At 34.5% G+C, this 15669-nt stretch overlaps 4 protein-coding genes across 6 annotated transcripts; 2 read left to right on the top strand and 2 right to left on the bottom strand.

Moving 5' to 3' along the window:
• Positions 1-1958: 1958 nt before the first annotated feature.
• LOC103493845 (probable inorganic phosphate transporter 1-9) lies at positions 1959-4575 on the bottom strand. Its single transcript, XM_008454792.3, has 2 exons — positions 3478-4575; positions 1959-3095 (listed from the first exon to the last, which is right to left on the bottom strand). Exons 1-2 carry the CDS (start codon positions 4161-4163, stop codon positions 2111-2113), a joined length of 1671 nt encoding a protein of 556 aa, XP_008453014.2. The 5' UTR covers positions 4164-4575; the 3' UTR covers positions 1959-2110.
• A 568-nt stretch (positions 4576-5143) lies between these two features.
• LOC103493846 (heavy metal-associated isoprenylated plant protein 44-like) lies at positions 5144-6004 on the top strand. Its single transcript, XM_008454793.3, has 3 exons — positions 5144-5485; positions 5616-5688; positions 5808-6004. The coding sequence occupies exons 1-3, from the start codon at positions 5480-5482 to the stop codon at positions 6002-6004; spliced, it is 276 nt and encodes a 91-aa protein (XP_008453015.1). The 5' UTR covers positions 5144-5479.
• Positions 6005-6955: 951 nt separating this feature from the next.
• LOC103493848 (uncharacterized) lies at positions 6956-9506 on the top strand. The gene is made up of 5 exons (XM_008454796.3): positions 6956-7145; positions 7465-7807; positions 7976-8247; positions 8382-8578; positions 8824-9506. Exons 1-5 carry the CDS (start codon positions 6956-6958, stop codon positions 9256-9258), a joined length of 1437 nt encoding a protein of 478 aa, XP_008453018.1. The 3' UTR covers positions 9259-9506.
• On the bottom strand, positions 9362-13105 carry LOC103493847 (AT-hook motif nuclear-localized protein 10). Of its 3 annotated transcripts, none has more exons than XM_008454794.3 (6): positions 12928-13105; positions 11696-12218; positions 11078-11130; positions 10637-10768; positions 10103-10264; positions 9362-9953 (listed from the first exon to the last, which is right to left on the bottom strand). In XM_008454794.3, exons 2-6 carry the CDS (start codon positions 12168-12170, stop codon positions 9720-9722), a joined length of 1056 nt encoding a protein of 351 aa, XP_008453016.1. In that variant the 5' UTR covers positions 12171-12218; positions 12928-13105; the 3' UTR covers positions 9362-9719. The 3 variants fall into 3 exon arrangements, with proteins under 3 accessions (XP_008453016.1, XP_008453017.1, XP_050943717.1); XM_008454795.3 differs by lacking the exon at positions 12928-13105 and adding an exon at positions 12627-12784; XM_051087760.1 differs by lacking the exon at positions 12928-13105 and adding an exon at positions 12636-12771.
• Between the last annotated feature and the right edge of the window lie 2564 nt (positions 13106-15669).

Genomic DNA, 15669 nt, shown 5'->3' with positions numbered 1-15669 from the left:
CAAAACTAACCTTTTTCTCTTTTAACATTTATAAAAACTTACCTATCATTCTTAAAACTAAGTTAAAATATTTACTATATATAATAAAATATTTTATTCTATTAACGATAAATATTGATAGATTTCTATTAACGTTCATCGATAGAATTTAAAATTTTACTATATTTTATAAATATTTTGTTAAAGTCTTCATTTTTACAATTTTACTAAGTAATTTTCGGTCTTTTCTATTAAAATATAATTTAAAATTTTATTTTATAAGTATTTTAAATGAAAAGAAAATTATTTTAAAATAAAAATATCACAAATCAAATAGACTATTATCATTATATACAACCTCTGATGTATATATATAATAATATATATATATATATATATATATATTTTTTTATTTAAATATTTTAATATTATTTAAAAATAATATGGTAGGTAGATAAAATATATTTATAGGGAACTTACCTCGGATTTTCCAATTTGTTTGTTAAAAAATTGAAATATATATTGAAAAGAAAAAAATAAAAGGGAAAGGAGGAGGAATATTCCAACTAAAATTCAATAATGTTTAAAATAGTAATATCATTTTTAAGGGTCAATTCCTTTCATCATCAATCTTTGTCACATAAGGTATTGGAAGTATATGTTTATTCTAATTAGGTTCCACTAATTCACAATTGTTCTAAATCCACGTGTATGAGTATTAATGCACGTAAACAATTATTTGGTCATACCTATCTCTCTACGTTTCCTTCTATTTTATATATATACTCAAAATAAAATAAAACTATAAAATATGGACCATTTTAGATTGGGTACAAATTGGGTTTCTAAAAATTAATTCTCTTTCGATAGAAAATGACTCAAAACTAAAACAATCATAGTACTTGTTTTCAAAAAAAAAAAAAAAAACTCTTTATATACAAGTGTGTTTGGTTTGTTACCCAAAGAAAATGTTTGTGTTAATGTCAAATTAATGGGAAGACAAAAACAATTATTGAATAATATGGACCAATGATTTAAAATAATAGTGGCATCAAATTTGATCATTTAGGGTGGTACTACTCTACGCAATTGGTGGTGGTTAGTATAAAGATAGTCAATGGAGCTTGTCATCCGACGTACGCATGGGCGTTGTTTGGAAGTAACAATTTCACTAGAGGGGTCTTTGGAGAGTAGTGGTAACCACAACCCTAGCATATTAAATATCTATTAACATATATTGATATTTACATATTTTCATGGGTTTGATATTGACACAAAGATGAATCGATATTTTAATCGTATCATTGAAAAATTCAACAAACACACATAAATAAAACAAATATCATTAACGTAAACATAATATAACTAAGATACAGGTTAACTTGTGTATAAAAATCATAATTTTTATATTTACTAAATTAGATTTAATTTTAGTGTTTTTAGTTTTATATTTTTGTGAAAGAGAGATATATATGATGTTGACATTTTATTGATATTTCATTGAAACCTTTGTATAATTAAGAGATTGATAGTTTTATAATTGGTAACAAAACTTTAAACAATGGTCACCACAACGACATAGTAGAAGTGGATATGTAGATGAGCAGTAGGAAAATATTTCGATAATTTAAGGAATTATACAAATTAAGTTGAAAGAAAGAAATACTTTTTTTTTTTAATTTATTTCAAGAATTATTTCCAACTTGATTTATGTCTGAAAGTTATTTTAAGAGAATTAAATGATCCAAAATTATTCAAATTTGTATTTATTCATTCATTATTATTATTAATAAAAACTTAAAACACTTTTGAATTAATTCAATCCAAATACATTCTTCATTTTTAGCCAAATTATTATTTTTGAAGTAATTATGCTCTCAAACCGTTGTTTCAAGTCCTAATTTTTTTCATTCAAACACTCTCACAAGTCTCTAAATTATGGTTTTGAAATGTAATTAATTGATGAAAGATGCAAAAGAGGAGTAAAAAATATTAGGTATGGATTGAGAAAAAAAGAAATTAAATGATGGAATAATAATGTAAACCTGGCCTGAACTAATATACGTGTGGAACGTGGTGGCGCACATCGGTCGTAGTTACATTAGATATAAAAAAGGAATTACGCAGAGAATTAAGCTAACGATCGATGAAATGGTGCAGTGCTTGGAATGGAGTTTGATGTGGAACGTGATGATACGTCATCGCCTTGAGCACCAGAAGATGACAAACGGGAGCTTGCAACAGCAGCAGCAGCAGTAATATGGTGAAAGTTAAAGCCCCTAAGAAAGAAAATCCCAGCATATTCATCTTCATTCTCATTCTCTTCCAACGACCTTCCATTAGTCTCTCTCGTGAAGAAATACGTGACTGCCACTCCCGCTAAACTCACCCCACCAAGCAACATCAACGAAGCCTTCATCCCAATTCCGTTGTCCTTTTGATCGTGAGAGGCCCAAAGGAACCCCACCGCTCCAATGATGGCCCCAATTTTTCCAGAGGCGCCAGAGATTCCATGGCAGGTGGACCTAAATCTAGCCGGGAACAGCTCCGCGGGGAGAATAAAAGTGGTGGTGTTAGGGCCGAAGTTTGAGAAGAAGAAGGTGAGGCAATAAAATAGCATGAAACCGTATTTATGTTTATCAGATGCCCAGAAAGAGTCGTAGGGGATGGCGATGATAACGTAGCCAATGGCCATGAACAGAAATCCCAGGATTTGGATAGTGACTCGACCAAGGCGATCGATGAAGAAGACGGAGATCCAGTAGCCAGGAATGGTGGAACAGACAGCGACGATGGCTTGGAGTCTGGCTTCATTGAAGGCTTGATGGTAAACGTTATTGGTGGAATCTTGGTTGTGGGGAAGGAATTGGGTGTAGATTTTGGACTGGAAGAGGTTGCTGCTGTAGAAGACAATGTCGACAAGGAACCAAGAGGCGGCGCATGCAAAGAGGTCTCGGCCATGGCGACGAAGGAATTGGTTGGAAAAGAAAGGGAAATTTGGAGGAGGTGAAGGGGACATAGGGCTATCTTCCATGATATCAACCAAGGAAACATCCAACACTTTCTCCATGTCCTTTGCTGCTTGTGCCACGTTGCGCTCCACCAAAGCTGTGTATCTATCATCAAATCACTAAATCATAAATCAAAGCATAATTAATGTTAAACAATTTTAATTACTTTTATATATTTATATATATATATATATATAAATAATTAACAATAATATTTTAATTATAGACTTCACAACTTTTTTGTATGGTGATAAAATGTTATCAAACATAATTGGTAATTGATTTTAATATTATATATATATATACGTGGAAATTATTCCAGATACGGTGTTCGATCGTATGAAGAAAAGGATGTGGAGAATACAAAATTACGATTGATTATAACAAGACGTGGATTATGATTAAAGGAAAGTCAACCCCTCTATTTGGTTGGTTCCCAGATAATTCAAAAACAAAGCTCCAAATAAATTAATAATTAATAATTAACCTGGCAGTTTCCGGCATCATCATTCGCCAGTAATAAGTCATGGCCGCCGGAACAGCGCCCAGCATGAGGATCAGCCTCCAAGCAATATCCGCCCCCATCGGCGTACGTTTACCTGTTGGGAAATTCGAGGCCCGATCGAATATGGAGCACACGATCATGGTCACCGTGGCACTGGCCAAAATCCCAAATCCCTGCATCGAGAACACCGCCGCTATGAAAGCTCCACGCGTCTTCTTGTTGGCGAACTCCGACATAATGGTTGCCGACAATGGGTAATCTCCCCCAATTCCCAGCCCTAGAAGGAACCTGAAAAACCCTAGGCTCACAAGGACACAGCTTCTTGTGGTACAGATTGAAAACCCACACCCAATTGAACTCATCACCATCAGCGCCAATGCCAGTCCGTACACTCGCCGACGTCCCACTCTATCTCCGAGTATGCCAAACACCAGTTGACCCATCGCCGTTCCCAGAAGGGCCACTGCGAGCATAGCGGATTTGACGGTGGCGGGAATCTCGTAGTTTTTGTCCTGATAGTAGACACGTCCAAGGATGATCATAATGGGAGAGATGCTGAAGAGATCGTAAGCGTCGGTGAAGAGGCCCATCCCGGCGATGACGATGGCCTTGAAATGGTATAATTGGGTTTTGGCAGTGTCGAGAGCGGAAAGCACTTTGAGCCCCATCACAGAAACAGAGGAAGGAGTTTTTTTAGGCCGAAACAGGGTTTTAATGACGGTGATTAAAGGAGATGATTTGATGATAAGAGGCAAGGGAAGGTCGTTTTAATTTGATTGGGTCGTAGACCATTGACCAAGACGGAGTTTTTAAGTCTCTCTTCTCCAGATACCTTGAATATGCGAATCGAGGATCATTTGCTCGTAATCTTATTTCAATTATAATCGTACTAAATTAGTTTCAAAATTGACTTTATAAAGTATTGTTTTTGTTTTGGGTTTAGATGCTCAGAAGAGTTTTTATCACTGTCACCGAATTGCTTACTCATTTCATCTTTATCTTCGTCCTAGCCCTGTGAGTTATTAACTTGTTCCATTTCATTTCAATGTTGTTGGCCTTTTAAGGGGAAGTTATGTTTGTGTCGTTATATATAAGGGGAAGTTATGTTTGTGTCGTTATATATGAATTTTGAAAATTGGGGGAAAGGGATTGGAAGTCTACGCGAAGTTCGAGAAGAATAATGAAGATTCTAATGTCTGAAAATTCGAGATTCATAAAGTGAAGACTAAGAAGGCTCTGATCGCTCTCTGTCGGTTCCATGTCTGTGTGTCTCTGCCTTTGTGAATGCGATCTAATCTGAGACAGCCCACCATTTCTTTTTAGTTAAGCAAATGTTGCAAGTTTTTTTAATAAAGAAAATCAGTTGTGTGTTTGATGTGTCAGTTCTGAGCAGAGATTAGAAATACCAAACTTGTATTCAAGGGTGTTATCATCTCTTTTTCTTTATAAAATAAAGAATCAAAGATAAAGATGGGATTATATATATATATATATATATATATATATATATATATATATATATATATATTTTGATGGGGGAATGTAAGGCTAGGATGATGTAATAAAAAATCAGAATAAAAGAAATAAAGTGAAGTTGGACTGGTCAAAGGCAATGATTTTGAAAATTTGGCAGTTCCATCCCCACTCCCACATTGCTTTGAGAAGAGGGGATTCCTGATCCTGAATCTTCAACACACTGTTTCTTCTCGTAATTTGGTATTTCGTGTTTTTCTTTGGAAAAAGCAGATTAGATTGAATCGAGGTTCGTTGTTGTGGAAGACCGATCATTCCCTCACTTTTCTTCTTCTAAAGCATTTGTTATAAAACCCTTCTCCCTTCTCCCTAATTTTCAACTTCAACGTAACTCTCACACACCATTTTCTTTCTTTTTCATTACTTCCATCTGAGTCGTCCAATTAACTCTACTTGTTTACCATTTGCATTCTTTTGGCTTGGTTGTCTTGTTGATATCACACACTATTCCATGGAGGTACCAATTATATTTAACTACATGCACCAATATATCCTTGTTAATTTATGTCTATATACTATTTAGTAAGAGGCCGGAATATATTAGCTAATTTATTTGTTATTTGGTTTGTTTTGCATACATTGTTCAGACAGTTGAGTTGAAAGTAGAGATGGTGGGAATCCATGAGAAAAGGCTGCGAAAATGTCTATCAAAGTTGAAAGGTAAAGCAAAAACGACGACTGAACTCCCAATAATTGGAAGAATTGATTTAAGAATTATATTGGGTAGCCATTTAGTGTATTGAATAATAATGATGAATATTGTGATTGAAATTGGGCAGGGGTGGAGAAAGTGGAGGTTGATGCAAACAGCCAGAAGGTGGCGGTGAGCAGCTACATTCACCGGAACAAGATACTGAAAGCGATTAGAAGAAGTGGTTTGAAAGCTGATTTTTGGTCAGCTCAAAACGAGCTTCTTAATGCATATGCCACCACTTATGGCGCCTTCAGATTCTCTCCCTACAACTCCTTCTTCTAGAAAACTGATCTCCTTTCTTATTCCTCATTTTGCCACACCTTCTCTTTCTTTCTTTCTCTCTTTCTTTCTTTCATTTTTTTTGTTTATGGGTTTAGGGTATAAAATAGCAAATTAGGTTCTGTTTTTGGTTCTTCGTAATTACTTGTAGGACTATTTATATATATATATATATATATATATATATATATATATATATATCCAATCAATACAATACAATGTGAGGGTTCACAGTTTTGTATTTTTATATTAGATGTTCATGTGATGTAGAAATAGAAATTATATATTTGCCTCTAATTTGTATTATTCACTCATGTCATTATTAAAGGGGCTTGAAATTGTTACAAAAAAATCATTTCCGAAACTGTAATTGAATAACTGCACGCAAACCCATACAAACAAACTTATGCAGATTCCATGGAAAACCAAGGCATAATCCAATACAAAATTGTTTTAAATAGTAAATGGATTATATGTTTGAAGATAATTTAAAAACAGAAAAGGGAGTTTGTGTCAAATCAATAAGAGGCATGTCAGGAGGAGGCGTTAGGGATGTTGGTAATTTGGTAATTAGTCAAAGAATTACTTTAAAAGACGAGACTTGTTTTCATTATTTTCCTCACAAAATCAAAATGGTTCCTTTTCCTTTTCCTTTTCTTTTTCTCTTTTGACAAAATCCCGAAAATAAATAATAAAATAGTAATGATAATAATGATCAAAACAGATAGTTTTGAGTTGGTGAATATTTATAATAATTAGGGTAGCCACAGCGTAGAACAAAATTTAATTAAAACTCAGCAGGAGGGAAGTTAAAAAGGAAAACTTATAGATCTATCTCTGATTCTCAACCTATCTCTACTCAAATTTCCGTCTTCTTCTTTGGATTCTCCCCCACCAAACTCTTTTCTTTTGCTCTTCACCCTCATAATTACTCCAAATTTCCACCCTTAAGCTATGCATTTGAGCGCCAATGAAGGCATTGAAGGCAACACCTTCGCCGTCACCGGCGGATTGGGCTTCGCCGGCTCCTCCCTTTGCTTAGACCTTCTCCGTAGAGGCGCTCTTCAGGTTCGAGCCTTTGACCTTCGATCAGTTTCTCCTTGGTCCGACCACCTCAAGACTCACGGAGTCAAAATCATCCAAGGTTCATTCCTCTCTCTCTAGACTCTAGTTACGGCCCTCTTTTACTGTTTATTTTACGACTTCCCTCTTAGTTGTTACTCTAATCTCTCCGCCATTCGCATCTACTTGAATCATCCTGCCACTATTTGTCTCGCTTGAACTCTATTTTATTATCATTATCTTTTCTGGGTTGGTTTGCCTCCCTTTCCCCGAGAATGGTCACGTCGTGAATTCCGATGATTTGATTTCCACATTCTGTGATCTGTTTCTCTCTGTAGTAGTAAAGTAAAATTGAGTGCAACACTAGGATTCTGTCGACGTTAACTCTTGCAGTCATGCAGGGGATGTTACCTGCAAAAAGGATGTGGAGAGAGCTCTTCGTGGTGTTGATTGTGTATTCCATCTCGCTGCATATGGGTTGTCAGGAAAAGAAATGCTTCAAGTTGGTCGTATTGATGAGGTGAATATTAATGGTACATGCCATGTCTTGGATGCTTGCCTGGAATTCGGCGTTAGACGGCTTATATATATGAGCACATATAATGTAGTTTTTGGAAGTCAAGAAATTGTTAATGGCAATGAGGGATTGCCTTATTTACCAATTGATGATCATGTTGATGCATATGGTCGAAGTAAATCCATTGCAGAGCAGTTAGTTCTGAAGACCAACGGGCGCCCCTTAAAGTAAGTGAATTATACATACACACGCTCATATAGCTATGGTTTTGATTTCTCTAGTTTTGGTTGCTTGTATTTGAATTTCTTTTAGTGTAACCACTAGGATATCTGCTGATGTGAGTGAGGACTTGTGAAGATTGTATAATAACATTAGCTCAAGCTTTGCATTTGTAGGAACAGGAACGGAAAATGTCTTCGCACCTGTGCTATACGTTCTTGTGCTATCTATGGACCTGGGGAAGAGAGGCATTTTCCTAGGTTGGTCTCCTTGGCAAAGTTAGGCTTGCTACCCTTTAGAGTTGGGAAACAAAGTGCTAAAACTGACTGGATCTATGTGGATAACCTTGTTCTTGCTTTGATATTGGCAAGCATGGGGCTTTTGGACGACATCCCTGGTAAAGGAAGAGATCCAGTAGCTGCTGGCCAGCCATATTATGTATCAGATGGTAACTCTACATCCAGACTTTCTTACTTTTCAAAACCCTCTCATCTACATTCTACTCTGTGTATTTGCTTCAATATCCTGCTGTTTTGTTTCCATCACTGGATTCTTAGGTGACAGTTTCTCTATTTTCATCAGGTCATCCAGTTAATTCCTTCGAATTTGTTAAACCTCTGCTCAATAGCTTAGGTTATGACTTGCCAAATTATTACCTGCCGGTTCCAAAAGCTCTTCCCTTGGGGAAATTTTTTGCTTTATTGTACACAATACTATATCCATGGCTGGATAGATGGTGGCTTCCACATCCCCTGATGCTTCCTGCTGAGATTTACAAGGTTACGTTTATTATTATACTTCAATGGTTGTATCTGAAAACATGCAAATGGTTTTGCTAAATGTTCGGTCATCTAATTGCAACCAGAATTTGAGGAACGATTGCAGAAACAAGAGTTCTTTCCTTCACCATCCCAATAATGCTTCTTGATAACGTGGAGAATTCTTCCATGCTTAATCAATAGAATACCAGGCATTAACCAATTTCCTTCTGAATCCTCATTAGTCGTTTTTATATATCATGCAGGTTGGCGTCAGCAATTATTTCTCGTATCTTAAAGCCAAGGAAGAACTGGGCTATGCTCCAATGGTTACTCCAAAGGAGGGCATGGCTGCGACCATTTCATTTTGGCAGGAGAAAAAAAGAAAAAGTCTTGATGGGCCAACAATATATGTCTGGCTGTATTGTGTTGTCGGAATGAGCATCTTATTTTGTGCTGCTTTCCTTCCAGACGTAGGACCTGTTCCATTTTTCAAAGCCATCAGCCTTTTTTTCTTTAGGTCAATTAAAGTGGTGAGAATGGTGTTTCTTGTAGCCTTTCTATTGCATGTTGGTGAGGCCATTTATGCATGGTTCTTAGCAAGAAAGGTGGATCCTGCTAACTCAGGAGGTTGGTTTTGGCAGACTCTTGCTCTAGGCATCTTTTCCTTGCGTTTTTTGTTGAAAAGGGCAAGGAATTAAAGGGGGAAGGGGAGCATCGCTTAACTTCAACCTATGTACTGTTGGCAAACGATAGATAGCTGGAAGAAATGGTATAGGAGAGTTTGAGAGAAGAAAAAACCGGTTGTAATAATAGCATCCTTCAGCCATAATTTCTCTTAATTATATATATAGTATCAAAGTACTAGCGGTGTAATTGAAATAAACTCATCATTTGTAATTTCATGACTATCTTCATAATACTAAAACAAAACACAGCTATTTCACAACCCTTCTAATTCCTAACTGAAACTATTGGTATCGTCTTTTGTTTCCAGCAGGCAAGGTTCCAGGCCAAACCAAACCGGAAAGAGTTACATTATCCTTTAAGGCTTAACATAAATTGCAGGTGCATCTAAAACAAATTAGAAAATAGAGCACCAGATTCCACGTTGTCCCGCCATATTAGCAAATCAAGTGAGTTAACGAAGCAGCTTTGAGTTTCACTTCCAAGGTATGGTGTTATTGTTGCAGGCTCCAGCACTCTGATTAAATGGACTCCCGGGCCCTCCTGAGGATTCACTCAGAGTCCCACGCGATGGAGGGCTGCTGGCCCCCGTCATTCCAGCACGGATGGGAGCAAGTTTATGGGGTGCAGAAACAGGCGGCTGTTCTATTTGGTTTACTTGTCTCAATTCCTTGTGCCCCACATCAGTGACGAAACTCCCCACGACCACCTGGTAACCAATAGAAACCAATGTTTAGCCAGTAATAACAGCCACGTGGCAAATGTGCTGTGCAAATGGGAACAATGAAAAGCATCCTAATCCTCTTACACGGGAGTGATAGGGATCTATGAACCCTCTTAATGGGAAAGCTAATGTACCTGTACAGGAGATGCTGCCGTTAGAAGACCAGCCACCCCACCACCTAATACTCTACCATCTGGTCCAGATAAGGAAACACTTAGCCCTCCAGTTCGACTCCGCTGGCCGCCATTCTCTGAGAGGAGATAGGACCCAGATAACGATAAAATCTCGAATCGCCCCTACATAACAGATACATTCCATCTAATACTCGCAGACATCAAAATTATAATTGCGCATCTAATGGCCCATTAAAACTTCTTACACAGAAATAGATTTTGGCAAAGTACTAAAAGCATAAACCCCAACCTCATGAAACTAGTTTCCTTTCCTTCAAATTCATTGGATGTAATGATCAATCCGATGAAAGGAAAGAACAAAATCTATTTACATTACTCGATGATCTTCAAAACAGCCGTGAAGCTAAGAACTTCATCAATGACTACAAATTAACATCCAGGCAGGCATATGTAGGAACATTTAAAAGAGAATTTAAAATAAATCAGAGGTTCATCAGTTCAATCAGCGGGTCCAAAAGAACGAGATCAACAAACCTCGTAAGTCACAGTTCCACCGGACATGGCTGGCTGACGTAGCGTCACATTGGATATTGCACCATTTGCTGTAAGAATACAAACAGCTCTAGGACCATTCTGTGAAAATGACATTATTTTCGAAGAAACATCCTGGAAAACATAATAAAACTTGAGATTGCAGTCCTAATTAAGATATCAAATCGAATATAACAGCACAAAGATCAAAATCTGCCCAATGGTTTACACGTTAGCATTGATTACACCTGATTATCTTTCTCACATCATGATTCATGAACACGTGTGTAAGTTTCCATAATAAAATTTCCCTTCCACACATTTATGGGTAAATCATGCATACTCAAATCTTCAATTACGTGGAAAAAGAAAACAAAAGATAATCCAGCAGCAGCAAATTTGAAATGCCAATTAAAGAAACATAAAACAGGCAAAAATACGAACCTCTCCAGCTTTTACGGTGATGACGTGTGGGGTAAATCCAACTCCTCCTGACTCTACAATTACAATTATAGAATGATTAACTCTAATGGCAATACCAAAGTCGAAACTGAACTATAAAAATGGCATGCATGTAAAGAAAATCCAATTTTAAGCACTTTTGCAGCAGAAACTCAAAAAAGTACAAGGCCTCAAGGGTAGAGACATGACCTTGAATGAACTTTTTAAAATTTTATTTTCTTGCAATCGATAACGAGGAAAAAAAAGGGGCTTTATAGACTAAGGTTAGGCAGAAAGTATCCATAGTTTATTAATGCCAACAAACAGAGAAGCCATAATGGGGATTAGCACAAAGCAATTATTTTAGATATCAAAAACCAGAATCAGCTACTTCTATTTTACCTAGAACTACTGAAAGTTGCATTTGTATTTATTCTTTTTTATTAGTTTGATAATCCTTTAATCTTGGAGAACTAAAATACTTAACCGTTAACCCACATGCTTAGTTTAACATTAATTAATATGGATAATGTGTACATTAATAAATCTAATCACCATATATAACAAATTGCCCTACAATAACCAATTAACTACAAAAGGATGTGTCATCAGTAGAGTTACCCGAAGAATCCAACTGATGTTTTTTGGTGGAGGAGCCAGGGGGTCTGCCTCTGGGTTTCTTCAAAGAAGTTGGAGAAGTTGATCCTCCCGACTGAGGGGCGGCAGTCGGTGAAGGAGAAAAACCTCCACTGGACTGAGTTGCAGCGGCAGGGCGGACTGCAGGAGCCACTGACATACTGCCATCTGGCCCATACTTTCGAGGTCTCCCTCTCTTCCTCTTTACAGGCTCGCTTTGCGAATTCATGTTAACGAAAGCTTCACGAGCAGATCCATCGGCACCGGCATTACCGGCAACTCCGACGTTGGAGGATTGGTAGGTGGGAGAGGCCGCGGTAACGGGCTTATAGACGCCATCTGCGCCGAAGGGTAAATGCATGCTCTGCATGACTGGCTGCTGTGACTGTACTGAATTCTTTTGAAGACCGATGGTGAAGTGTTCGCCGCTGGATATGACTCCGGTCTCAGATCCCGACATTGTTATCCGTCGCTGGAACTAAAATCCCATAAAAGGAAGTCCAAGTCCCTAAGGAAACAAAAAATAAACGTAAATCCATCTTGAACCTCTTCCATTTCAGAGAATCAATAATCATAAGCACAAAAACTTGGAGAACTTCGGAAGGAATCACAAGTGACAAGATTTTACAGCATCTACAAATTATTAAAATAAATAAATATTTATATATATATATATATATATATAGATATGTATATATATTAATAATTATATAATTGTTTTTGGCTCCACCCGGTAATTTTATAGTGGGGGGAAATTATTTAGGGTGGAAATGTGATTTTTGCAAAAAAAAGAAAAGAAAAGAAAGGAAAAGGAAAAAGAAAAAGAAAAACAAAGAAAACGGAATTTAGAAATAGGGATTTAAAACAAGAAGAAACCCATTGTAATATTACACTGAAAAGACTCAAAAACACGTACCCACCGGACCTTAAATCTCGGAACAAAATCAGTAAAAGTCGAAGAAAAACCCTAACACCTACAAAAACTTTCATAAAACTGCATCAATTTTTGGTTTTCAACCACAGATCTTGACAGTCGCCACTCCAGGAAGAAGAAGACCCACATCATTCAGTAACTAATTATTTTCCAAGTTTTTTCTTTAAAAAATTGAATTTCACAGTAAAAGATTCTCCGAAATAAATAAATAAATAAATACCAAAAATAAGAGAAGAAGACAGAAACTGGGGAGGGAAAATGAGGAAAAATCAAATAAACTTACCAATTAATAAATGAAAAATAGCGGAGATGTAAAACAAAAAGGGGAAAGAAATTGAAAGGGTTGGGAAGGAAAAACGAAAAAGCAAGCAGCTGAGCGGAGCTTCGAGGGCTTTTTTTTTTCCTGCGAGAAATGCAGAAATTCTGAATATTTTATTATATTATTTTAATTCCGTAGATTTGTAATTATTATTAATGTTTTGAAAAGAATTCCGTGGATCTCTAAAAAGAAACCCGTGGGTAATTTTGGTATTTTACAATATAAAATAAAACACTTCTATAAAAATCATAATTTTATTTCCTTCTGCCTTTTCTTTTTCCTTTTTTAATATTTTTTTTCCTGATTCCTACGAAAAAAAATAGAAATCGTCAAAAATAAAATATTTATCTAAATATTTATCCTTCCTACAAATATCATTTATCTTTGTAGTGATTTTGTTTCACCAAGTATAAATAATTTTTCAAATCTTTCTATTTTTTATAAATTTTTAAAAATGTTATTTGTGATATAAATTTTCTTACAACCTAATTCTATTTATTTTGGCATCCCCTAACTGATGGGAACTGAATTTTGTTTCCAAAAAAAAAAAAAATGTAAGGTTTTCTTTAAAAAAAAAACTATACAATAGACGACACATTCTCGAACATCTTTCATGAATAAAATTTTGCATCTACGAGTTACGTCGTAACACACCGTGCATTTTATAATGTATCGCCTTAAAGATGGTTATGTCTATCGTAGTCCTAATTTGATGGTCATCTCTATCGCAATAAAAAAGATTTATACCAAACTATGAAAAAAGAAAAACACAATAAAGCATGTTATAATGTATCACGTTAGAGATAAACCATGTGTGACTCACACAATCATCATCTGTATCGTAATAAAATTTTTCTAAATAAAAAAGGCAACAAATGGTAAGGAAATGAAAATTGAGAAAATACAAGATAAATTATTTAATTCTATTGTGATGGAGATTATCATCTTGTTAGGAGTACGATATACATGATAATACATAATGTGATACAATATAAAATTCAGTAGTACACTGTAATGGGAAGTATAATATTATATTTTATATTTTTGTGATAAGTGGATCATTAAAGGATCGGTGATAAACATGTCCTTATTTGGTACAGAGGTTTTGTAACTTAGGTATGAGAATAAACTATTTCTGCCCATCATTTATGGGCATGAACAAAAAAAGCCCATCCAAAATAATGGGTTTTCTTCTTTTTCCACTCTCTTTTGGGTTTTAATACACTTTTTATATATATATATATATATATTATAAAAAATAATTAATTTAAACTAATCATATGAAAATTAAGTTTTTGGTTTATAAAACTTTGATTTTATTTAACTACCATAATTTAATAAATTAATATATATTTTCTTTTTATTTTAATTTTATAAATTAGGTTATACACACATATAATCCATATTTATTTTTAACTAAATGATACTTTTAAACAAACGGTAAAGATGCGATGCAATATAATTATTAATTAATTTATTATATTTATAGTTATTTAATGGTCATTATGATTAATATAATTTAAATTTATCCCTTGGTAGTATTATAATAAGTTTATGATTGATTAAATTAAAATTTATTAATTAATTTGAACTATAAAATTTGAATCAATCACAAATTGTCACATCATTTACTAAATTAACAGCAAAAGGTACAAATAATTGAATTTAGGACTATTAAACGCCTCAAATTGAAATTTATCATGACATGTGTTTTCATCGTGAACCTTGAATCAAGATAATTATTTTTGTTCAATTAGATATTATTTATTTAGCTAAAGTTCAAGCCCAAAAATTAATTTAACCAAAATGTTAAATATGACATCATGTAATTGAGCCTATGGATCTAATTTATGGATGAACGAAACTTGAACACATAAAGCCCACCAAATAACTCTATAAATATAAAAGTTCTCTCATTTGAATGGGGCATAAATTATTTTTACTTCATAAGGTGTAGAAAGTTCTCCAAAAAAACCAAAAGACTCCCATACAAGCTTTGGAACACAGTTCGCTTCCACTCCAACTTCGATCATGAGAACGAATAATGTCGCATCATAATCAACATAAACACAAATTCAACTTTACGAACTAAATTTCTCTAAAAATCTCACATAAACAACATCATCATTACATGCATTCATCAAATTTATCTAATCAAATTACACATTTTACAACTACTAATAATTAATAATCTAACTAATTTTATCATTTGATTGTTAATAATTATTATTTCTAACAAAAATGAAATGCATTTTATTGTTTATCGATTAATATATTAAAATTTTATAGAATGTTGATTTTTAATTTTACACATGAAATTAAAAAAAATATATTTTTATATACATTTAAAGACAAATATTTTTAATTTTCAGCAATCTTATTTCCAACTAAAGACAAATACTTTTAATTTTTAACAATCTTATTTCCATCTCAATTCACTTAATTCAAACGATTCTTGATAGGCTACAAATGGCCCGGTCTAAAAATAAAAAAAATAAAAAATATATTCTCAATCTCTAAGTCTTAATTTCTATTCAATGTTGTACGTTGGTCCCTACATTTTTAAAATGGGTGTATTTTTTTAAAACTTTCATCCTTTCATCTTTAAAACTAAATTAAAAACGTATGATATGTTAATTTTGTTGGGGTTAAAATATCATGTTTGTTACTTGCTTCTAATAATTTTGAGCATCAAAAAATTAGTTT

This window comes from Cucumis melo, chromosome 7 (assembly GCF_025177605.1).
Source record: "Cucumis melo cultivar AY chromosome 7, USDA_Cmelo_AY_1.0, whole genome shotgun sequence".
Taxonomy (NCBI): Eukaryota; Viridiplantae; Streptophyta; class Magnoliopsida; order Cucurbitales; family Cucurbitaceae; genus Cucumis; species Cucumis melo.
The sequence above is the reverse complement of the archived record's forward strand: the minus strand, read 5'-3'. Positions and strand labels throughout refer to the sequence as shown.

Excerpts from the sequence above, each read along its gene's own strand:
- LOC103493845 (XM_008454792.3), bottom strand. The coding sequence starts at position 4,163 with ATGGGGCTCAAAGTGCTTTCCGCTCTCGACACTGCCAAAACCCAATTA. Across the intron at positions 3,096-3,477 it reads ATGATGCCGGAAACTGCCAG|ATACACAGCTTTGGTGGAGC; the intron begins GTTAATTATTAA and ends ATTTGATGATAG.
- LOC103493846 (XM_008454793.3), top strand. Across the intron at positions 5,689-5,807 it reads ATGTCTATCAAAGTTGAAAG|GGGTGGAGAAAGTGGAGGTT; the intron begins GTAAAGCAAAAA and ends GAAATTGGGCAG.
- LOC103493848 (XM_008454796.3), top strand. The coding sequence starts at position 6,956 with ATGCATTTGAGCGCCAATGAAGGCATTGAAGGCAACACCTTCGCCGTC. Across the intron at positions 7,808-7,975 it reads ACCAACGGGCGCCCCTTAAA|GAACAGGAACGGAAAATGTC; the intron begins GTAAGTGAATTA and ends TTGCATTTGTAG. Across the intron at positions 8,248-8,381 it reads GCCATATTATGTATCAGATG|GTCATCCAGTTAATTCCTTC; the intron begins GTAACTCTACAT and ends TATTTTCATCAG.
- LOC103493847 (XM_008454794.3), bottom strand. The coding sequence starts at position 12,170 with ATGTCGGGATCTGAGACCGGAGTCATATCCAGCGGCGAACACTTCACC. Across the intron at positions 11,131-11,695 it reads ACATCAGTTGGATTCTTCGG|AGTCAGGAGGAGTTGGATTT; the intron begins GTAACTCTACTG and ends TTGTAATTGTAG. Across the intron at positions 9,954-10,102 it reads CGGCAGCATCTCCTGTACAG|GTGGTCGTGGGGAGTTTCGT; the intron begins GTACATTAGCTT and ends ATTGGTTACCAG.